This window comes from Pollicipes pollicipes, unplaced genomic scaffold, assembly GCF_011947565.3.
Source record: "Pollicipes pollicipes isolate AB1234 unplaced genomic scaffold, Ppol_2.1 Scaffold_5724;HRSCAF=6776_pilon_pilon_pilon, whole genome shotgun sequence".
Lineage (NCBI taxonomy): Eukaryota > Metazoa > Arthropoda > Thecostraca > Pollicipedomorpha > Pollicipedidae > Pollicipes > Pollicipes pollicipes.
The window spans coordinates 47618077-47641516 of NW_023596746.1; the positions used below are offsets into that span (position 1 = coordinate 47618077).

The 23440-nt window shown below is 55.6% G+C and overlaps 3 protein-coding genes across 5 annotated transcripts; 2 read left to right on the forward strand and 1 right to left on the reverse strand.

Moving 5' to 3' along the window:
- The first annotated feature begins 42 nt into the window (after positions 1 to 42).
- On the forward strand, positions 43 to 11329 carry ACOX1 (acyl-CoA oxidase 1). 3 transcript variants are annotated; one of them, XM_037227135.1, is made up of 13 exons: positions 43 to 790; positions 3014 to 3178; positions 3425 to 3601; positions 4733 to 4901; positions 5439 to 5682; positions 6274 to 6398; positions 6665 to 6825; positions 7057 to 7219; positions 7912 to 8102; positions 8458 to 8704; positions 9063 to 9209; positions 9627 to 9790; positions 10495 to 11329. In XM_037227135.1, exons 2-13 carry the CDS (start codon positions 3039 to 3041, stop codon positions 10586 to 10588), a joined length of 2022 nt encoding a protein of 673 aa, XP_037083030.1. In that variant the 5' UTR covers positions 43 to 790; positions 3014 to 3038; the 3' UTR covers positions 10589 to 11329. The 3 variants fall into 3 exon arrangements, with proteins under 3 accessions (XP_037083030.1, XP_037083031.1, XP_037083032.1); XM_037227136.1 differs by lacking the exon at positions 43 to 790 and having other exon boundaries at positions 2325 to 3178; XM_037227137.1 differs by lacking the exon at positions 43 to 790 and having other exon boundaries at positions 3036 to 3178; positions 3454 to 3601.
- Positions 11330 to 13595: 2266 nt separating this feature from the next.
- Positions 13596 to 22582, reverse strand: LOC119103123 (nischarin). Its single transcript, XM_037226575.1, has 4 exons — positions 22452 to 22582; positions 21456 to 21654; positions 17313 to 17408; positions 13596 to 15780 (listed from the first exon to the last, which is right to left on the reverse strand). The coding sequence occupies exon 4, from the start codon at positions 15674 to 15676 to the stop codon at positions 14273 to 14275; it is 1404 nt and encodes a 467-aa protein (XP_037082470.1). The 5' UTR covers positions 15677 to 15780; positions 17313 to 17408; positions 21456 to 21654; positions 22452 to 22582; the 3' UTR covers positions 13596 to 14272.
- LOC119103124 (uncharacterized protein K02A2.6-like) lies at positions 18797 to 21007 on the forward strand. Its single transcript, XM_037226576.1, has 4 exons — positions 18797 to 19386; positions 19683 to 19830; positions 19924 to 20146; positions 20250 to 21007. The coding sequence occupies exons 1-4, from the start codon at positions 18797 to 18799 to the stop codon at positions 21005 to 21007; spliced, it is 1719 nt and encodes a 572-aa protein (XP_037082471.1).
- Positions 22583 to 23440: the final 858 nt, after the last annotated feature.

Sequence of the window (23440 nt, forward strand, 5' to 3'; positions counted from 1 at the left end):
GCGACTTCATATACACTATATTTTGAAAGGAAGTGGTGGTCATTTTTCACATGGGTACCCTGTGTAGAGATATTAAGTTGTTCACCAGTTGGCATTTTGAAAGTATCAAATACCCTTAGTTATCATAAAATGAAAATTTTAGCAAAATTTTGTCACTACCCTAAAAACATAGTAATTGTGACAATGACTGTAGATGCTGGTCAAATGTCATTCTTTCATTTTTATTGCACCTTACTGATGCATCAAGGCTATACAGAGAGATCAACTGGCAAGGACCTTTACAAAGTTGAGTTTTGTAGGGTTTGCCAGTTGGTTCACATGGTGGCTAAATTATTTTGGTTTCAGTACCTGAGGTTGGTGAGAGCAAGACCTAGCATTGAGAGCACCTACCAGAGGGACCTACATGATGCCAGTAATTAGTGTCATGTCATTAGCACCATTCCACCATTTATGTCATTTATTGCTATCATGCCAGGAAGAAATCCAAAAGCCTGGTCTTTTTCACATGTCTAAGCTGGGAATGCATCCAACATGAATCATCACAACATTTTTATTGGAATAATGCATGTAGGAATTATTGTTCGGAATTTGTGCAGATGGAATCATTCCATCAGTAGCTTTTCAGGTAATCCAGTGACTACAAATATAGGATGCAGTACCAGTAATTCATTAACTTTCCTGCATACAATGCAGCTATCAAATGGAGAGAGAAGAGAAACCTGGTGTATGCAGGCCTGACATACTGCAATACTCAAAATATCCCTGTGTAATTATGTGTGACTGTGATATAGTGAGTATAAGTTGTCCATTAGACCCCAACTGCACTACCTGGGTGATATAGTGAGATGCTCTGTCTATTGTCTACAATATTTTCTCTAAGCCTGCTGCCACCCATCCAAAGACATTTGTTGCCATCTGTCCAAGACATTTGGAACAACATGACAAAAAGCCAGGCATGGAAACTTGTTGAAGCTTGCTGGTGGAAATGTACTAAATCTTAGACCATTTTAGGTGATTGTGTGCATTGCTTGCAGCTTCACACCTGACTTGTTAGGGAAATCAAACTAGAACATGGGTGGGCAGGTTGTAGTTCTCAGAAGTGATATGCTCTTTCCGCATACAAAGCATGTGTTCGGGTCATTGCATCTATTAGAGATGACCGGTCCGTCCTGGCCAGGCGACGTCCAGTCAGATCTGTGCAACGTTGGTGCGGAGCTCCTTATGTTTCTGTAGGCTAAAATTGGCTCAGTTTTTTTTGGCACGTTGGCATGCTGGTGCCACCGCGAAGGTCACGTGATTCCAGCCTCAATCCTATGAAGCTTCATGCGAACCTACGTCCTGTGAACCTCATGTCATCTCATGAGTGTGAATGTCATCAAACTTGAGTCTGATTTTTTTACCCTTCCGGATTTAGTAACGTTCTGACAAGCTCAAAAAGTGAGGTAGTAAGTGACACTTCAGACTGGGTTGGTCTGCATGTTAACGCATTTTTATCAAGTTGTATGGTCCATAGGTCATGATCTTTGAGTTAAATGAGGTCAAACTAGGTCAAACTCTAAAGTGATGTCTGAATCCCCCTCCAGGTCTTATGGGACTAACCTTAAAGGGAGTGTTCCACATTTATATAGGGTTTTGAACTGAACTAGCCATCTTGAGTACCTTTCGGTGCAGTTCACAGCCCTGTCCTTCTGGAGACCTTAACACCTCTAGTTTCTGAGCTACACGCCCGCGAAAGTGGGGAGAGTATTCCAAGGTCATCTTGGCATTCATGACGTCGTAATAACGTTACTTAAATCCTGCCATTTCATAAGCCATACGATGAATAGGGTCGGGAAAAATGTCATGGTCAAGTTGTTCATATCTGGCGTTCGTGAGCACGATTTCGAGATATAACGGGTGTCAATTATCTTTCACTCAATGTTGTACTGCTGTACAACATTGAATGAGAGTATCTCATTCAGTGTTGTACAAAAACTAATTGCTGGAGCGGTTAACCCACAGTCATGGAAATTGGTCGTATTCCAGATTTCAATATTTTGATTGCCTGGGAAGCCATCTAGAGGTTGTATGACTTCGTATAATACTACGTTTTTGCATCATATTGTACGATTCCTTAGGTAATACCAAGGAATTGCCTTGGCTGACAGCTATGGCGTGACTTTGACCTGTCATCCAAGGTCCGAGAGGTTACAAGACACATCTAGTTTTGTGAAGTAAAAGACTGGCTTGGCTGTTCAACTGCTTACAGCTATGCAAAGTTTTGCCCCGCTGTGCGACGCTGCATGTACATGGTTTCGGAAAGAACTCTCTGGGAGTCGAACTGACCCTCCTCCTGGGCGCGTGTAAAAAATATGTCCGATTATACCATATGATATATTTCTCATATATCTCTTAGTGATATCCGTATGCACATAGGCATACGAGGACGATCGAAATGAAAAATATCAAACTTCCATTCGCTGCCCTTGGACTGTGATGGGAACATAGGGCATTCCATTCCCCATTAGGAAGTGTGTATTTCGCATGTTCCTACGCAATAGCCCCAAAAGCTGCTGGCGGCTGCAGTAAATGCCATGTGTACTTTGGAACGGGAGCAGGTCAAGCACTACGATGCCTTACAATACACCACCGGTTAAAAAAAACAAAAATGCCTTGCATATGACATGTGTGGACCCAGATGTACACCATGTAGAATACTGGTAATGCCGGCAGTGATCACCGTGCTGGTAACATGTTTCCCTACCAACACAATGCCCCGAGTCAGATTAAGAAGTGAAAACATATAAATCGAGTGATATGCGTCGCCTTATCAAATGGATGGCAGCGACTGAGCAGGATAAGAATGATCCAGCTCAATGAGGTTATTCCCTGCTCTGCTGCTCGCTTGGGAAAATCTGGACCTGTTGATGAGGTGCAAAATACGCAATGACATGTTACATGACTAGTTATGTGAGCGCCTGATACCCATATTCTGTTGAGATAGCGTGCTTGCCTCATGGTTCCGTATTTCCAGGCAGCTTTTGCAAAACCTCAAAACGATGTCATCAAAAGGTTCGAGCGAAGCATGGCAGAATCCAGATCTCACTATCGAGAGGGCCTCTCCGGCGTTTGACGTGGAAGAGATGACCAATTTTATTGATGGTGGACAGGACAAAACCCAAGTGAAACGGAAAAATCTGTAAGTTCACACATGATTTAGCAGTGCTACCTTGTAAAAATGAATTGCAGTTGAAGTAATGACCATTGCAGATTTTGTAGGTGAGTTTCTTTTTGTTCATTTGATACGATTGTGTTTTCAGGCATTAAGCTTCATCCGCATTGTTGGTCGGAATCCGTATTTGCGTGCATGCTGAATATGTTATCGTGTAATGTGTTGTCCAACCGTATGTTGTAACTTTTGTAACACCCCTCGTGCTGACGCCAGGGCTCAGTTTTCATCCGTCGCTTCAACAGGGTCCAAAATATTGAACCACCCGTCCCTGCGCGACACGAAGGCTACAGCGTACATGAGCCATGAAGACAAGTACAACTACAACCTGGCGCGCGCTACAGCGGTGTTGGAGCTCATCAGCGAGGAGGGCATGGATGTCAACGAGATCAGGTGCAGGAGGCCTGATCGGGGGCATAGGACATTCGTCTACATGACATTGGCGTCATCATTTCGAACTCTGCCCGCTGTCTGGGCCATAAATTGGCGCAACACCACTCCATGAACGTTTGCTTAGGATGGTGCAACACCACCCTATAACCTGTAATGTCTTCTCAGCAATGCTGACTTCACGTGACATGAGTTGATATAAGTGCAAACCATGCCCCGATTGAAAGCGAAGCCGGGGAATCGTTTTCAGCAGCCATTACACTGACACGGCGGAGCAGGACGCAAACACAGGAAAAGACAAAATGGACCTCAGGAACCAATTTTGTTATCGAATTTTGAAACTTGAAGCAGAAAATCAAAGCCACGTCATAGCACTTCATACCAAGGCACATTGGAACACCTAAATATAGTTTGAAAAGATAGCACTAATTTCATCACGAAGAGATACATCCAACCTATACTTGCTCAGCCCGCAGGGTACGCGAAACCCAGAGCCACCCGTGCAAACCCTTCGAAATGAATTAGGGAAGAAAAAGATAGCACTGTCGTCCAAAGGCAATAGGTCTAAGCTCCATTTTTGGGAGATAGAGTTATTGGTATCACTCGATGCAGCTCGGAGAACTGCACCTTGCTATGCGAATTCCAAAAAAGAGAAAATTTGTGTTCACAGTATGTCCAACTTTCTTTTTACAGGCATATCAGCGTGTCTGATTCAGCCGAAATCTAAGCTGGTTCTCCAGAGCACGTAACCTGATGTCGCTGGGGCCTTTTTGGCTTCGAATTGCAGAAGAGTGCTGAACACCGTTGTGTATCCTGCACACTTGACTTCTGACAATTTAACTCCTTCGGTATCTGCCTTCGATCTTTGTTTCTAATCCGTTCTGCTGGCCATTGACCGTTGTGTCTGACTTCTGTACGTAACGTCTGTCGCCGACCTCTTTATCCGATCTCTGGATTTGCTTATCTGTGATATGTAACCCTCCCCCCTCCCATTCGTGGTCTATGACCTGTCTTACTGGCACCTGCGTTTGAACTGTGTCAGTCGCCCGTCCATGTACAACACGTGGCCGCTAACTGGTGGCCGCTGCCCTCTGACCTGACCTGGGCGCCGTGTGTTTGGCCTCTGGTCAACAGCAAGGTGCTGAGCCACACCGTTGCCGGCTTCACCACCCCGGACGGCAACCCGATCGCCGTGCACCAGGTGATGTTCATCCCGACCCTGATGAACCAGGCCGACGACGAACAGATGTTCCGCTGGCTGGGCGACGTGTACAACGGCAGGATCATCGGCACGTACGCCCAGGTCAGGCACCTATCTGCACTGTCCGCGGCGAGGCCGCGGCGGTACTGTCGTTCAGTGTCGACGTTTGGAGCGGCGGGCGTGTCTTGCTCGTTTCGATGTGAGGCTGCGTCGGGGCAGGACCGACTGTGATATGTTACACGCCGTATTTGTGGCCGTCAAGATGCCGTGGTTTATGAGTTGTACATGATTAAGAGCTTTAATGTGTGATTCGAAGTTAGTATACCTATAGTGACCTATATAGTGACCTATATTTCTGTGTTTCCGTACTCAGTACTGATGATGGACAACATGCGTGGTGTGTTAAGCGTTTTACTGGAGCGGACCCCAGTATAGGATTGCACCAAGGCTGAGTTGCAGTCCGGAACGATGTGGCACCGGTCCAGCGGCGCACACGCATGACACCGGTCCGTAGGCTGCACCCTGACACCGGTCCGTGGGCTGCACCCTGACACCGGTCCGGGGGTCGCACCGAGGCGGCGCACCCCAGTCCCCACCCCGCTTGCACCCTGACGCCAGTCGTTGCGCGCTCCACGGCAGACGGAGCTAAGCCACGGCACATTCGTGCGCGGTCTGCGCACCACGGCCACCTACGACCCGGCGTCGCGTACGTTCGACCTCCACACGCCGGACGTGAGCGCAGCGAAGTGGTGGCCGGGCGGCCTGGGCACCAGCGCCAACTTCGCCGTGGTTATGGCGCAGCTGCACACGGGTGGCCAGGCGCGCGGCATCCACCCGTTCATGGTGGAGCTGCGTGATATCGACACTCACCGGCCGCTGCCCGGTGAGGCCACAGGGAGGCGCGGCGGCACGAAACCGGCCGCTGTCCGGTGAGGCCACAGGGGTCGCGGCGGCACGGAACCGGCCGCTGCCCCGGTGAGCGCACGGAGGCGTGGGAGGGGGGTCGGCGGCACGGAATCGGTCGCTGTCGGTCCACAGGGTCGCGGGCAACCTGGGAGGCACATGGGTCGCGGCACGGAACCGGCGCTGCCGGTAGGCACAGGGGTCGCGGCGGCGCATCGTTCGCCCAGTGAGCACAGGAGGGGTGAGGACCACCCTCCGTGAGGCAGGGAGGCGCAGGAATGGCCGAGGCACAGTGAGGCGGGCAAACCGGCCGCTGTCCGGTGGGCCACAGGTTCGCGGCGGCATTTGGTTCGCGGCCGCTGCCGTGACCGGGGTCCGTGGACGGACCGGCCGCTGCCCATGGGCCCGGGATGCGCAGTGCGAGCTGACCGTATCAGTTTTTCCCGTACTCTTTTATCAACTCTTAGCATACGAGAGCGATGTGGTGGGCTGGGTGATCAGTCAACATGTATGGCAACCACTGAATGTTTTCCGTAAATAGTTCGGCATGTATAATTTCTTTCTGTTCCAGGCATAACTGTGGGCGAGATTGGCCCCAAGCTGGGACAGAACACCCTCAACAACGGGTACCTGCTGTTTGACCACGTTAAAGTGCCGCTGAACAACATGCTGATGAGAAACGCACGGGTGCACGAGGTGAACAGAACGTGGTGGTTGCGATCGCATGTATGCCCACAGCCAGACCATCTCCATGGCAAATTATGACGTGTTTCGTGTCATCACTGGCGCCATTTGGGTGCCGCTTCTCGCGCGGAGCCGCCGGCGATCAGGAGGCGTCTATCACCTGACGTCCTGCTGCCTGACTGTGCCCGGCGCGGGCGTCTCGCGCTCGCCGCTCTGGCGCCGCGGCGCCAGATCCGCCAGCCGTACGGCGCCGCACTGACAGCCGACCGGTCCCGCAGGACGGCTCGTACACCAAGCCGCCGCACAGCAAGCTGAGCTACGGCACGATGGTGTTCACGCGCGTGGCCATAGCGCTGGACACGGTGGACGCGCTGCAGATCGGCTGCACCATCGCCGCCCGCTACAGCGTCGTCCGCCGCCAGGGCGAGCCCCTGGCAGAGTGAGTCGCCGCGGAGAGACGCGGACGGTCGGTGGGCCGTCCCAGTCGGTGCTGGGGCGGGCCGCCGGCGCCGCGTGCCGCACAGCACATACGTTCGGTGAATGACACGTGAAATTCCTCTGCACGGTTGAGCAGTGCTGTCGCACGACAGTTGGGCGTTGTACCGAGAGACTGGCAGGACGATCGCTGTGTCCGTCGGGCTGACGGCGCCGTGCCTGCCTCCGCCTTCAGTGGCCGCGAGCCCCAGATCATCGACTACCAGACGCAGCAGCTGAAGGTGCTGCCGCAGCTGGCCAGCTGCTACGTGCTGCGTGCCGCCGCCAACCGGCTCTGGGAGTCGCACACGCACGTGACCAGCGAGGTTCGCGGTGGCGACATGGCCCAGCTGCCGGAGGTAGGCACTGACCTGCCTGCGCTCTGCCTGCCTCGCCTTCTCTGGCTCAAGCCAACAACCCTGTCGTGAGCGGGATCATTATTGTCCACTTTCTCTGAGGCTGCTCCGTGGGGTTTCATGACCTGACTTAAATAGCCTTCCGTTGTCTTGGGTGAGTTGTGATGCTTGCGTGGATTGTGATTATGGCATCATGCCTCATGTGCACTTTCCGAATAAGTGTGCCCATTCCACCTATTAAGTTATTAATTTGGTATCGGATCTGACGCTTCCGTACGACGCGCCTCACACCTCGGGTTCATGCCGCCCTCTTATGAAAGTTTTGCTTTCAGCCTGTTTACGAGTGCTTGTGAGCTCGCCGACCTGATTCCAACCGCACTTTGATCGCTTGCCTGATCGCGTCTGGCAAACCAGAGGTACCTGGGCTCGGTTCCCTGCGGTGTCCGCCCTTCTCGCCAGAGTGAGAGGCTGGTGACACCATACAGCCTCAGCAGCTGTGTGCGTCGTAAACCCCCAGTGACCGATCGCACGTCCTACCCACGCCCAGTGTCCAACCGATGTCCGCTGCCACTTATCGAAACGCTGTAGCGGCTGCGGTGCGTCCGTCGGCCGGTGCGTGTGCGCCAACCTCGGGACGGCGCACGTCATCCAGTGTCGGCGCGTGACTAACTCCCGCTGCCGCTGGCGGCGCCCAGCTGCACGCCACCGCCTGCTGTCTGAAGGCGCTGGTGACGCGCGACTGCAGCGCCGCCATCGAGGCGCTGCGGCTGGCGTGCGGGGGCCACGGCTACATGGAGTCGTCACGCTTCCCGGCGCTGTACGCGTACGCCACGGCCGGCGTTACGTACGAGGGCGAGAACACCGTGCTGCTCCTGCAGACGGCCAGGTCAGCTGAGGGCCGGGGCGGCTGACCCTGCGCTGTCCTGCTGCCGATGATGAGCGCAGGAGCCCGAGAGACGGCGTCGCCCAACTGACGCGGTTCACGTTACGAAGTGGCCCGCTCAGGCACAGGTGCGCGACAGGCGTTAGCACTGGTCCGTCATGGGCATAATGATCAGTAATGTAGTTGTGGTACCGCTGTGAAGCCAGCACTCGTAGTCGGCTCTGTGACCGCCCTCTCCCGGCGGCAAGTAGGGGCCTGACGAAGTTGTCACTGGTCTAGCGCTAGCTCCTGTTCGTCGGTAGTATGCAGCTGTATGAAGCCGTCGATATTGTGTCACGGTTGCTGCCCCGGCGGACAGGTACCTGGTGAAGCAGGTGGGCGGCGGCGCGGCGCCGACGCCGGGCAGCTCGGTGGCCTACCTTAGCCGGCCTGCCGACGACACGCCCTTCTCGGTCGGCTCGGTGGCCGCCTACGTGGCCGCCTTCAGTCGCGTGGCGCGCGGCCGCGTGGCGGAGGTGGCGGCGCGGCTGCGCGCGGATCGGCAACGGCTCGGCGAGGCTGCCGCCTGGAATGAATCGCTCGTGCTGCTGGTCGAGACGGCCCTGGTGAGTGAGGGCGGCGGGCGGGGCAGCGGCCGCGGCGGCTTCCGCCCTAGCGACCCGGCGGATGGAGATGGGCCTGCGGTCATGAACGTGGACGACACGCGCCGCTCGAAGTGTCGTGATGCAGACTGTGACGTTGCTTCCTAAATTATATATGTGTTGTAACGACGCACCACCACCGCGGGCTTGGACTGAAGGCTGGGAGGGCGGGGAGCTACAACTGAGCGTGTCAGTATCAGCGACTCGTGAGCCCGGTGACGACTCACTCGGTGCGCCTGTCGCGTGGTCACCTCACCTGCAAGCCGAGGCCCGCTGCCAGAGTGGACACGTTCGGACACTCATGTCATGCTGCCGACCGCAGGCCCACTGCCGCTTCTTCGTGGTGAGCACGTTCGTGGAGGTGGTGGCGGCGGAGAGCACCAGCCGGGCCATTGAGCAGGTGCTTCAGCTCGTCTGTCGGTTGTACGTGGCCTACTTCGTCAGCAGGAGCGAGGGCGACTTCATCACGGTGAGGGCGCCTTGCTCCGCGGCTCTGCCCGCGCCACGTTCGGGGGTGCGTCACGGTGCGAGCCTTGGGTGCGGCTGCGTGTCGTGTGGTCGGACGACAGGCCTCTTGGGGAGCGGAGCAGGGCTCCGCATGATGGCTGCCCCGCTGTCGGCGGGATCTTCAGATGTTTTGTTCAGCTGCGCCATCGTGTGCTGCTGAGCTGTGGATGTTTCGATATGGCTCCTGTCTGATATCTTTGGCGTGAAGTCAGTTTGTGCATGGAGTCAGCGCTAGATATCTGGGGACAAGCCTGACATGACATATGGTTCCAAGCCCTGGTGTCTGCGCCTGGTGAACACGTCGGCTGGCGCCCTGGCTCGCTTCCGTCACCGGTGTCCGGCGGCGCTGACCGTGTCTCGCGGCGCCCCTGGTCGGCAGTACGGCGGTCTGACGGCCTCGGACGTGCGCCTGAACCGCGACCGGCTGCTGGGCCTGCTGACCGAGCTGCGGCCGCACCTGGTGCCGCTGACGGACGCCTTCGACCTGCCCGACCAGCTCGTCCGCTCCACGCTCGGCGCCTGGGACGGCGACGTGTATCGCAGGTGTGCACGCGGCGGCAGAGGTCGCCGCGGAGGCGGGCAGCGATCGATCTCGCCTGGTGAGGGGCGGGATCAGGGACGGCCACGGCTGGTGACCAGGGACCGGGACGTGTGGTGAACAGGGGACGGACGCGCCTGGTGACCAGGGACCGGAACGTGCGGTGAACAGGGGACGGCCACGTCTGGTGCTGGGAATGGTAGCCTCTGGGTTGAGACTGAAGCCGCACCTTGAGTACGCGTGGATCAATTCACAGTTATTTATTTCCAGTCGCTGTCAGCGCTACAGGTCCTATCGAACATTCATGTACGATCAGAATGTAACGGGGCGGAAGACAACAATATCTTTGGACTCTTGTGAACATGCACATCTACCTATGGACCTGTTTGCACACACCAACTGTGATACATATTACGCAGTCCTGATCTACAGCGTGAGTATGCTGCCACGGTTTAAGGGCTCGATGCCTTCGGCGATGGAGTGTACGGCGGGCTGGGAGCCGCCGCCAGCCGCCGGTTGGTCGCTGACCGTGCGCCTCCCGCGCTGACTGGGCACCTCCCCCGCTGACCGTGCGCCTCTCCCGCTGACGGGGCGCCTCCCCCGCCGACCGGGTGTCTTCCCCTCTGACCGGGCGCCTCCCCACTGACCGTGCGCCTCCCCCGCTAACCGTGCGCCTTCCCCGCTGACCGTGCGCCTCTCTCGCCGGTAGGATGTTCGACGAGGCGAGCCACAGCCCCCTGAACAGCACCGAGGTGCCGCGCGCCTTCCACCAGAGCATCCAGCCGATGCGCGCGCGCCTTTAGCGGGGGGAGGAGCCGCTGCCGCCCCGCACTCGTCGCGACGGCGGACGCCCGAACGCCGGTGGCGGTCGGCTCGGGCCAGCACCACCTCAGCCGTGAGACGCTGGACGGTGGGGCGGGCCGGCCTGTGGGTAGTGGTCAGATGCTGGGTGGTGGCCAGCGTTGTAAAGTGCCTTTATTAACGGGACAGGGCCGTGGTGTAGGTAAACGGCTACCGGATAGCATCGGTCGATTAGTGTCGATTACTGTCCACATCGGGTTCGTGAGAGTGAATGCGGTGGTGATTTGTTACGCGATAACTTGTTAAAGTTCGTAACGTGCCCAGGAGCAACATGACTCGCTATGTGCAATGCTGTGCTGCCGGCGATGTTTCCAGTGTCAGTGACAGACCATGCGGAACCAAAACGATAGGTTAGGCTCAATACCTGTCGTAGATCAGCCGATTCTGTTCGGTTAGTGAGGTAGTGGTAGGATCAGTCGATCACTGGCCTTCGCGGCTTCCTGGTGTACCAAAGGACCACGTGTACCCAGCATGCCTCAGTGGAACCGTCGTGGTGCTTGTATACGAGCTTGACCTTTGTCACCCGTGACCTTTGGTGACCTCGAGGTGGGGGATGGTGAGTCCGAGAGGCTCACGCGTAACTCTGATTGCAGTTTGGTGGATTGCGCGAAGCATGTTATGCTCGTGCCCGGAATACGATGACGGTGATAGTGGTACCCATGTAAGCAATATATTGGTATGATCTGGTGCCGCTTCGTGGCAGTCAAAGAATGCAGACTGGGCTAATGATGCATGCGTGCTGCTACTCTGCAAGACCACTTATGGTTCGGATGTCCCCGCGGTATATCGATCAGTAGCTGGGCAATGGACGAGTGCCGATCACGTCAGTAACTGTGACTGATGTCGTCGGCGCAGGGCACCAGCGGGTAGACTATGGCGCGCGGCAGCCCGGGTGCCGTCTACGTGAGGGAACGGCGCGCGCCTCTCCTCGGGCGCAAAATGATCACAGTAGTCGACGCGCCCTAAAACTCCAAATAACAACAACAGCACCTCTCCTCGGGCTGCTGGCGCCGTAGGACAATTAATCGGACGTATCGTGCGTTGATCGAAGCTAACCCGACATAGTAGCTGTGAAACCAGGCTACGACATAGCAGCTACAAACAGACATCTGGCTAGCTTCATTGCATGCCGGTATGCTGCCCATAGATGCAGATGCTTGACTTAACGATGAGTAAAGCCAGGTCACCGGGGTCACGTCGGCGAGTTCAGTTCTCATTTTATCCACAGAAGCACGCGATCTACGACCCTGGGAAGCGCAGTTTTGTGCAGTCCTCTACATCGGATCATATCATGATAGTAATTCATAAGTGCATATCTCCTATGTAATGTCCGATCGGGTCATGTGGGTCAACCCGCGGGTGCGTAAGCCCATTCCGTTCTCATGTTCTGAGCATGGTTCTTACGCAATATAAACAACGCTAAACAGCACGCGAAGAACTGCATGAGATGTTATTTACGTCAAACCCGACTAAAAAGTGAGTAGTGGTCCCGTACGATGTGTCTTCATTTTGCGCAACTGACAATTCCGCCTCATATGTCGCGATACCACGCAGGAAATCAATTTCAGCCAGTGACGTATCCAGGATGTCGTCCGAGGCGCGAAATCGTGGAATTGATGCACCTGAGTGGGACCTGTGCCTAAAGCACCTAATCCAACAATAGGGGTCCTATAGCGATGGACTGGAGAGACGAGCCTTTGGCTGAAGCGAATGCCCGTCATCCCCGCCATTGTTTCGTGCATTCACGGCTCTGCCGCCGTGCATTGTCTCTGGCGCGGAGCGGTCTCGATTGGTGAGAGCAGCTGACAGCTCTGGATGTCTGAGAGAGCAGGCGACGGCTCTGGATGTCTGAGAGAGCAGGTGACGGCCCTGGATGTCTGAGAGAGCAGGTGACGGCTCTGGATGTCTGAGAGAGCAGGTGACGGCTCTGGATGTCGGAGACCGGTACAATGTCTCGTCACCAGCTCAAAGACCGGCAGAATGTCTCGTCACCAGCTCTAAGACCGGTAGAATGCCTTGCCACCAGCTTGAAGACCGGCACAATATCCCGTCACGACCTCGAAGACCGGTACAACGTCCCCCACCAACTTGAAGACCGGTACAATGTCCCGTCACCAACTCGAAGACCGGTACAATGCCCCTACACCATCGTTTGACAGTAGTGAGGTCGTGGCGGGGCCATCCACGCTGGCGTCGCCGCCAGGACAGCACCGAGGGGCGGCTTTCCCGCCTCGTACCACGCCTGTGCGTGGCTCGAGGCGTCACTGTTCTGGGTGGCAGATAGCAGTATACCTATCTAAGTCTGCCCCTGGTCGACACGCAGCTGATGCGAGCTGCGTTTCGCGGAAGTGGGACACGGTATGTTCATGTCAAGTGTGGAGACACTTGAAGGGCATGCGTTTGTATTGAGCGGCGCCCATCGTCGTGCGCACTCCCAAACGCACCTCAGAGGCGCGGTTGCCGCGAGCGTGCCTTGTATGGACACAATCGAGATTGTAAACAGAGATCTCTGCTGCCAGTACGCCCACTTCTCTACAGCCAGTCCGCCTCACTTCTCTACAGTCAGTCCACCAACTTCTCTATAGCCAGTCCGCCAACTTATCCATAGCCATTCCGCCTCACTTCTCTACAGCGTCCACCACACTTCTGACGACCGGAATGGTGTACGGGTCACTGATATGTATATTCGCTTTTAATGCCAACAGCCACATGACAAGGCCATGCACAGTTTGGGATCGGCTACCGTGACGGAATGCAGAATGGGAGCTGAAAGACAAAAGCCTTTAAATTCTCGACACGTGCTCCAGCTATACAATGGACGAAGCCAGCGGCGCAGCTTTCTACCCCGTACCGCCCCCTCTCCAGACACATGCTCCATGCTCCAGCTATACGCTGGACGAAGCCAGCAGCGCAGCCTTCTCGCCCCCCCCCCCCCCCCCTCGATGCCGCCTGACAGACCGCGCAGTACGGGACACCCCGTGCACCACGCGATATACACATGTGTAGAGTTGGATACATTCGGGTCTAGGGAGCCGATCCACACACGTCGATTGATGATTCGGGCTCCATTGGGCCGCGCCGACGGTCGAGACCATTTGACGCCCAGATCCCTGCAGATCACCACTTCTGCTCACGTTGCGTTGGCAGCGCTCAAATCTCACCAGACGACGCCCTATAATATTAGTTTTCACACGATGCGTGCCTTATCATCGGCGAACATAAAACCTCACGCCGGAAGCCCTATGCGAAAAGGCATAGTTGTCGGAAGAGACAGCTTCACACCGCTCGCGATCGCAGGCTTGGCAGGTTCGCCCTAACAAGCTAGCGGTCCGGAACAACGCGCTCTGCGGGACTCGGCTATACATGGGCATCGCCCGGGCAACCTCGCGAGCGCACGTGTAAAACCAATGTACAAAGCGCACCAATCACCACGTCCGAAACAGTCACCGGCTGCCGAAGCCGGAACAGGCAGCTGCACCTGGCTGACCGACTGGCGGAGCGCAGACAGCCGACGTCCGCACGCCCAGCGCGGCTTTGTTGGCGGCACGACATCGGTAGTGTTCGGCCACCGCCGCAGACAGGCCCTTCGCGCCGACTCCGGCGTCCCACGACCCTGGCCCGGCCGCTCAGACGATGGTGACGACGCGGCCGTGCCAGCCGCGGCGCAGGAACTCGGGCCCGCCCTCGCGCGCCGTGCGCAGCGCCTGCATCACCAGCACGCGATCCAGCTGGGCCTGCGAGCTCTGTTCGTTGTCGAGGGTCACGTGCGGCGCGCGCGGCCCCAGTCGCTCCAGCGCGCGCGCCCGGTAGTCGATGGCCGTCGTTACCGGGTTGCCGACCAGGCTGAGGTCCTCGAGGCAGGGCAGGCCGCGCAGCCGGCCCACCTCTTCCACCTCCTGCACCTGGTTGAAGCTGAGATCGAGCTGCACGAGCGAGAAGAGGCGCGCGAACGGCGCCAGCGAGCCGATCCGGTTCTGCGAGAGTCGCAGACGCGCCACGTTGCCCAGCCGCGTGTGCAGGTCAGGCACGTCGGCCAGGCAGTTGTTGGAGAGGTTGAGCTGCCGCAGCGCTGGCAGCTCGGCCAGGTAGCCGATGTGCTCCACGGCGTTGGTGCTGACATCCAGCGAGGTGAGCTGCGGCGCCAGCGCCGCCGCCGTCTCGTCCACGCTGCGGATGTGGTTGTCGCGCAGCGCCAGGTGGCGCAGGCACGTCCAGAGCGGGCGCGCGTCGGCGGCGGGCGCGTCGCGGTGTAGCTCGCCGCACAGCAGCACGTCGCGCACGTCGCGCACGGCGCCGCCGCTGACGCTCAGCTCCACCAGCCGGTCGCGCAGCGCTGCCAGCGAGGCCAGGCTCGACACGGGCACGTCGTGCAGTGACAGTTTGCGCAGCGAACGGAACAACTCCAGCGAGAAGGCGTACGTGTGCGGCCGCACGTTGGAGCGTGCCAGCGGCTGCCATGATCCGGCCACGCGTAGGCTGGGCGTCTGCGAGGCCACGTCCACCACCTGGCTGGGCGCCGTGCTCAGCTTGCTCTCGTGGAAGAACGAGTCGGCGCGCCCCTCGCGCACCAGCCGCGTCAGCCCCTGCACCTCCATCGGCGTCATCTGCAGCTGCCGCTGGCCGCCGACGTAGGCACCCTCGTGCACGAAGCAGAAGAACGCCTGGCGGCGTAGCATCCAGCCGATGTCGTACGTCTCCAGCTCGAGGAACTTGGCCAGCACATCTGGCATGTTGAGCTGCAGCAGTGCCACCACCCGCTTGATATATGTGTTCAGATCCTGGCGCCGCCGGTCCACAAACGCTGGCTCCCGGTTGCCGATTATCTTCTTGCCAGGAAGGAGGTCCAGTGGGATCAACTTGTCAGAGACAAGCTGTGAGTTGAGGTCAGCAAATGCAGAATACCTGTGCTCCACCAGCCACTGGCATGCATCCACTGTCACCTGGACATGATAGAATGTGGTGCTGGTGGTGGTGGTGGAGGATGTTATCTCCACACACAGGTTTCCCTGGTCAGGTTCATGGAATGCCATCTTCCCAACTGGTTGTGTTGGTAAATTGTGCTAGGCAGTCTTCAAACCCTCCTAATATTGAAAGTGGCCCATTTCACTGAATCTTGAATATAGTGGTACCTTTCCTGCAAGGAAATGGCATGTAATGAATATACCAGCAACAAGGCAGAGTGCAATGTCTCAGTAAGATACATTTCAGACCTAGTTGTGTAAAACTAAGCAGCATTTTGAATGACCAATCTCAAAGTAAGGTTACCTTAATACCACAAATGCTACAACTACGGTGACTGAATAAACCATCTTCAGCTACCTTAAAATTGGTAATGCATTTTACAAAGAAACTGTGAGGATATATGCATCACAACATGGCATTACAAAAGGCATCTCTGAGGTGCAAATTTGCAGCATCAAACTAAACTAATGACATGGAGCAGTTGAAAAATCATCACCTAGATATATCACACCCAAGCCACAGCCATCAGCCATGACATAATTCCTGGTTGACTATGGCCATTAAATAAAGTAATGCAGTGCATAGATGACACTATGCATTTGTGCCTGCCATGCCTGGTAATGGTGGTTTATTGAGTCACAAAAGGTTGGAGTGGTAACTGGCTGGAGGTCAGATTACTAAATGTTAGAGGGTTTCTCGCTCCTGCATTAAGCTAGACGGACATTGATTTTTGAGTGGCCTCTGCCCAAAACATTGTTCAGCCCAATGACAGAAGACAGGTGCCTAGAGAGCCCCACACAGAAGACTCCTAAGTACAGACTACATTTCAAAACTAGTCGATGTTTATTGTGATTGCTTCCAATTTCAAGATATTAATGATTTCTGCCTTTAATAAGTCCACACAGCACAACAAATGAATGACACATGAATAACTAACAATGTTTACCAATATTTTAACAAGTTGACCTAAGCTTGTGTCAGACTATACCAAGCCTCATGTGCAGACTTGGTCCTCATGCTTATAAAAAAGTAGATAGGCTGGAAAGAGCACCATGAAAAGCTACTGGTACGACAAGTGGGATTAGTGCCTTAGAATATCAGGATAGGCTTGGACCCTTGGGTTTGAATCCATTACAATATTGTAGAATAGAGGGGGCTGAAAGAAGCATTCAAGATATTATAGAAGGATAGACAAGGTAGGTTTACATGGAGCACTGGAAATTAGGCAAAGACTTGAGACCAGTTTCATGGTAAAATATAGGAGTAAAACTTTAAAGAGGCAGATGCTATTTAGTCACACAGAAATGAATCACTGGAATGGACTGACCAACAAAGTGGTAGTAAATCACTCTCTGGCACCATTCCAACATCGCGTGGACAAACATCTTTCGGTCTGAAGTTCTTATTTAAAGCTAAATCAAGGCATTAATTCAGGCAAAAATCCAGGGTAGGTGGTAAGATTAGTTTTGCAGATAGTTTTGCATTACTTGTGTGCAGAACCTGAGGCAGACCAGCCTCGATGGGCCCTTGTGGTGTTGTAATGGTTGGATGCCTTTATGTCTTAACGCCGTGATAGAAAGAAGCATCTTAACATTTCCAAAACATAATGAAGTATAAGCATCAGCTCCAGCACTGGATGGGTGCCCCAAAAACGCTAGGGTACATTCTGATAAATGAATGCATTTAAAACCTAAACCGACTTACCAGTTGCAGGATATGCCTTCCATCACAGCCGGGCGACCACCCCCCACGTCTGCGCACTGACTTGACTGATCCGTTGTCATGGGTTCCTGTTTGATACTAAATGGAACAAAATTAGTTAGATAACCATAACAGCCACTGATCTCACCAAAATACATAGCGTGATCACCAGCCGAAAAAATGAGACAAAATAACCAATTTAAGACCAGAAATGTCGATACGCCACCAATTTGACTTCAAATCTGGTATTGTACACATCAACCACGCATGAGGGCATGAGCAATTACTTCTGACCCCTGCAGTCCCATCCTGCTCGTGACGTTCCTTTTGGTGACGTCACTTGCCGTCTCATCGCGCCACGTAACGTGTTATCCTGCCTGGCCCAGACGGGCTCCATCCAGTCCCATCCAGTCCCAGGTCTCGTCCAGTTCCATCCGATCTCACCAGGTCTCGTGCCGGTCCCATCTGGTACCATCTGGTTTCATCCGGTCCCGTCTGACCTCGTCCCATTCCATTCTGTTCCGGCTGGCCACGTCTGTAGCATCCCAGCCAGCATGTCCAATTGGGACCCATATGGGTACCAGTTGGACAGTCATATGGGCCCACCTGGGCTGTCCATTTCGGTCCCATGTGGGCATGTCATGGGCAAACACCTGGGTCCCATATGGGTGACCCTTGTTGGGCCCATTTGGGGCCTAACTGGGGTAAACACGGGGCACATCCAACGTTTACAACCGGGACACATGTGGGTCCGAGATGGGCAACCGAATAGGGCCCATCTGGGTATGCTATCTCGGGCCCATGCGGGGAGGTCATGGGCGACCAACTGGGTCCCACATGGAAGCCCATGTGGGCCCTTATGGCGCTTAGCTGGGACAAACATGACTCACCTGGGCAGCCCAGTTGGGACCCACCTGGGTAACTCAGTTGGGACCCATACGGGCCTGTCCAGCCAGGACCTATGTGACCAGCCAAGATGGGATCCATATAGCTAGCCCAGATGAAACCTTTTTAGCCACCCTAGATGGGCCCCAGCTGGGCTTCACCGATCTGCCATTTCAAATTCCATCTGATTGATTGACCGCCGTGATTCCAGGCAGACCGCTTCATCATGTCATCCATAATAAGCCAGATAAAGTTTATTCACCATGCATTTTACCGAAATTGCCTCGACAACAGCAGCTTTGCGCAGAACATACACTTCCCTGTTATCATGCCCGATGCGACAATCACTAAACCATTCAACAGATTTAAGGTGTTGCCGTTGCCACCGTTGTCAGCGCAATGTTTCCTGCTGTCGTCGCAGTCTCTCCCGCCGAATCCATTTTCCTGGTTGTAGTGTACGCGAATGCACCAGCGGTGATTTCGTAACGCTGACCTTTCTGTATATTAGTTCACCACTACGACGCACCAGCGTCCTCAGCACTACGCGAAATACAGTCTTCCGGTGAACCTTCCCTTGTGCCTTCCTGACGCCTGACGGCCTCATGAGGTACACAGGAGTCCCATTCGGCCTGGTCTCCAGCGGCAGCGCCTTCCAGAAACTGCTCAGCAGCCTGCTAGAGGGTATTCCTGGCTGTGGACACTACCCGGACGACATCCTCGTGTCCGGGAAAGACCATCAGGAACACGACGCCCGCCTCCGACAGGTCCTGGACAGCCTCGCCCGGTCCAACGTCACCATAAACCAGGCCAAATCCGTCTTCAGGCAGACCACCACCGAGTTCTGCGGCCATAAGCTGTCCAGCGCCGGGGTCGTCCCCGTAACGTCAACCTTCCGCGCCGTGGTTAAGGCGCCGCCTCCCACCAACGTTAGGGAGCTACGCAGCTTCCTGGGGACCAATGGATGGTTCAGCCGGTTCGTGCCAGGGCACGCCACGGTCGTCCGACCGATGGCCGACCTCCTCAAGAAAGGCACGACCTTCCAGTGGACCCAGGAACAACAGCTCGCCTTCAGCAACGTGAAACAGCTGACCTCGACCAGCCCCGTCATGCAGCCGTTCGACCCGCACCTGCCGACGGTCGTCACTTCGGACGCGAGTGACCGCGGCGCCGGCGCTGTCCTCACGCAGATCCAGTACAGCAGTGAGGAGCGCCCAGTCGCATACTGGTCGCGGTCATTCACGGAGGCCGAGTCCAGACACTCCGTCTCAGAAAAAGAAGCCCTCAGCGCCGTGAACGCGATCGAGCACTGGCGGATCTACCTCTGGGGACGTTTCTTCAAGCTCAAAACCGATCACTCGGCACTCACGACCCTGCTCTCGCCGAAGTCGTCCAACCGAGCAGGGGCACGGATCGCCAGGTGGCAGTCATGCCTACTGCCCTACGCGTACTCCGTCGAGTACAAACCGCGACACACCATCCCTGTCGCAGACGCGCTGTCCCGGCTCCCCTGCCGGACACGGCCGGCGCCGAGCCCGACGACGATGACATCATCGCCCTCGTCACGGACGCCGCCGCAGACGTGCTTCCCGACGCCGAGATCCAGGCAGCATCGGAAGCCGATCCAGCACTGAAGGAAGTACGTGAAGCCATCCGTACCGGCTGGCCAGAATCGGCGCGCAGGTGCTCGGCGACGCTCCGCCGGTTCTTCGGCGTCCGTCATGAACTCCAGCTGCGCGATGACGACATTATCCTGCGAGGTCCCGACCGTGTCGTCGTACCGGTCGCCCTGACCGACAAGTACTTACAGGTGGCCCACCAATCGCACGAGGGAATCGTGCGCACGAAACAGCTGCTCAGAAATCTCGCGTGGTGGCCCGGCATGACGCGAGCCATCACCGACCTCATCCGCGACTGCCAGACCTGCCGGACCAAGGAGGCCGTCCTCTCCCAGAGTGCGCGCCCTGCCTCGCTGCAGCCGGACCGAGACCGAGCCTGGACCTCTTCCGGACCGAGCCTGGTCCAAGCTCGGCATCGACGTCGTTGGACCGATTGCAGGTGCGCCACCGTCAGCCCGCTACGCCATCACCGTGATCGACTACGCCAGCAAGTGGCCGCGGGTCGCCCTGACGCCGTCCGCCGAGACAGATGACGTCATCAGCCTTCTCGGCACCATGTGGTCCCGAGAGGGATACTGTGACGAAGTCGTGAGCGACAACGGCCCCCAGTTCACGAGTGCCAAGTTCGAGAAGTACCTGAGCGACCGCGGCATCCATCACCGGAAATCGTCCCTCTACTGGCCCCGGGGGAATGCAGCCATCGAGCGGTTTAACCGCACGCTAAAGACGTGGCTGCTGGAGGCCACCCAGCAACCGTCGCGGACGGCGCAGGCCTTCGCTGCGCACATTAAGCGCCGCCTGGAGCTGTACCGCGCAGCGCCACACTGCACCACCGGCATCCCGCCCTCTGGGAGTTTGCACGGCCGCCGCATGCGCCCCGACCTGCCGGTGATGTCGGCCAACGCGACAGACGCTGATATGCGCACGTGCGTCCAGAAACAACAGCGACGGAACGCGCGCAACTACAACAGGCGCCGCGGTGTGAAGAAATCGACCATCCGACCAGGAGACATGGTCCGAGTTCGTCGACCTGGACACACGCCCAAGAACCTGTCGCGGTTCGGGGCGACACAGACGGTGGTCCGGCGCGTCGGCAGCGCGACGTTTCTCCTGTCGGACGGAACGCGATGGAGCGCGGCACACCTGGCGGCCGTACCCGCAACCAGTCCGGCCGTGACGCCTGACGGAGACTCATGACGTCATGACTCGACATGACGGAGACCCACCTGCCTCCGGAGCCGACAGTCCGCCCGCCGCCGACCTTGGTGGACCAGCACGAGGCTCAGCACGCAGCACCAGTGGCTCGCCCAACCTCGCCCCTGCTTGAGGCTTCACGAGCGGCTCAACCCGTCGCACCAAGGTCCCCTGCTCCAGATGGACTTCAGTCGCCCATTCGAGCCCGGGCGGGCACACCGCGTGGCGCCGGCAAAGAGCTGCCTCCGTCCTCCTTCGGCCGGCGACGGTTCCAGCCGCGAAAGCTAGGCAGCTAGGCCGCTGCCGAGCTCCGCTCAGACCCGCGAACCGGTGTATCATTTGCCGTCAAAATTGTTGTCATTCCTTGTTTATGTGCCGTACGTGCTTCAGCTTAATGTGTCGGGATATGTAGTGCACACGAGTGCAGCAACGATGATTTCGTAATACTAACCTTTCTGTATATTAGTTCACCACTACGGCGCACCAGCGTCCTCAGCCCTACGCGAAATACAGTCTTCCGGTGAACTTTCCTTTGTGTTGTTTTGTACACCGCTGTCGCGAGCAAACCGCGTATGACGAACATTACACTGGTGCCTATTCCTTTTCGTTGCGGGAGACGCCGCAGCGCAGTGTGCTGCGCAGGATAGCCCCTGAAAATGGCGATATTCAGTGCCTCATATCAGTGTCCAACGGCCTGAGTGTGAGTGATTACTCATGTACACCGATTTTGATACTGAAAGAGCCGACCTTTTGTTAGATCGTTTACTGAGGTTGAAATAATGAGAACATCTATGCCGAACAGCAGTCCAGAAATGCACAACACATGCACTCTTGCGGAGCACATGTATGGAAAAACTTAACGAGAGGGCACTTACATGGAGTACTTGCATGAAAGACGGCTCGAGTCATATCTTCTTGCGGTCACGATAACGAAATAAAACTCTTCATTACTAGACTGGAGCGCAGTAACTGTCAGACGTCTATATGGGAATGTGATATTGTACCAATAGATCATTTTTAGAGTGGCTACTTTCCAATCCACTCACTAAAGGATGAGTTTGGGTCGTTTTAGGCACTCCCTCTTTGCTCCTACAATGGATGGCCTGCGGCTGATAGCAATGAAAGCAGTCGTCGATGATTAATAGCTGCACTTGTTAAGAATGTCTGAAATAAATAATAAAACAGCAAGCTCCCCAAAAACACTGCCAGCCCACTTTCAAAAAACAATTCTGCCACTTCTTTCCTAAGTCACGATTCCAAAACTTGGTTTGCTAATATTCGCCCGCGAAGGTGTTCAGAGAAATGAAATATATAAAATGGGGTTGTCTTCGTCATGTTAATGTTGTGGAATTACCAATAATCGTGGTAAGGAAATCCTCGCTGTAAATTTCGGCAGAAATGTACGTTAAGTGCGAGCTGAACACAACAAACCAATATGATACAATACCTGCTTTCCTAAGCATGACGATTCTGGAACAGCACCAGTTGTCTTTGACGGAAGCGTCTGACTGCTGTGCCAGCTGGCTGGCAGACATACTGCTTCCGGCTGACCAGGAGCAGTCCTCAAGCAGCGTTCCATAGAAGGGCAGCCGCAGTTCTCAGCAACATCTCAGGAATACAAGAGTAAAGCATTTCTTCATCTGACCAAAGGCTGGGGCTGATACTCATCCCTTCCCCTCGAAATCCACAGCAGCGAACCTCATCCTGCCGGAAAAACACGCAAAAGGGGCGTAAACTGAAAAATACCAATAGCACGTCGCTCGCGTATTGCAAGCAAGCACATCAGGAGAAACGGCCGATGAGATGTCGCAAATGTATTGTCGCATATGAAAGAAGTCATGCAGGCCCAGGGCCTCGTCTAAGACCTTTCCAATGAGCGTGGGTGGGGGGGGGGGGGAGACATTTCCTATCCATACACAATGAGCCTCACATGACACTACACCATGGCGGGAAAGGAGTTCATTTAATTAAGGTTCTTTAACTAGGGTTGGGGTTTTCCACGCCACTGGGTGGGAAGGGATGCATAACACTGGAGGGATTTTCGCCCTCTATTCAACATGAGTGCACGGCACCCTGCACGGCGCAGCACAGCCCTGCGAGTGCACCGGTCGTATCAAACACACCAAATCAATAAAAAGGAATCCTGCCACACGAAGGCACAATGCACCAAACGGAAATGATTTCGCACAACGCACCGGTGCGCCCAGCACGCGAACGAAAACACTTCCAGGGTCCGTCCTCCCTACGTGCCAACCTGTCTGGGGAATGCGGCCACCCTTCCCGAGGTGCGCACCGGAACGGGCCCGACGCCCCCCCCCCCCCCCCCCCGGCCGCCAGCCGCCATCATAATGACGAGAACGCTGGCCCGTTTGTCAAGCTAGAACGATATTACACATTCACATTCGCGTGTCACATTCCATCTATTCACCAATTACA

Excerpts from the sequence above, each read along its gene's own strand:
- ACOX1 (XM_037227135.1), top strand. The coding sequence starts at position 3,039 with ATGTCATCAAAAGGTTCGAGCGAAGCATGGCAGAATCCAGATCTCACT. Across the intron at positions 4,902-5,438 it reads TCATCGGCACGTACGCCCAG|ACGGAGCTAAGCCACGGCAC; the intron begins GTCAGGCACCTA and ends GCTCCACGGCAG. Across the intron at positions 8,103-8,457 it reads CTGCTCCTGCAGACGGCCAG|GTACCTGGTGAAGCAGGTGG; the intron begins GTCAGCTGAGGG and ends CCCGGCGGACAG.
- LOC119103123 (XM_037226575.1), bottom strand. The coding sequence starts at position 15,676 with ATGGCATTCCATGAACCTGACCAGGGAAACCTGTGTGTGGAGATAACA.
- LOC119103124 (XM_037226576.1), top strand. The coding sequence starts at position 18,797 with ATGAGGTACACAGGAGTCCCATTCGGCCTGGTCTCCAGCGGCAGCGCC. Across the intron at positions 19,387-19,682 it reads GCTGTCCTCACGCAGATCCA|ACGCGCTGTCCCGGCTCCCC; the intron begins GTACAGCAGTGA and ends TCCCTGTCGCAG. Across the intron at positions 19,831-19,923 it reads CCGATCCAGCACTGAAGGAA|CTGCGCGATGACGACATTAT; the intron begins GTACGTGAAGCC and ends CATGAACTCCAG.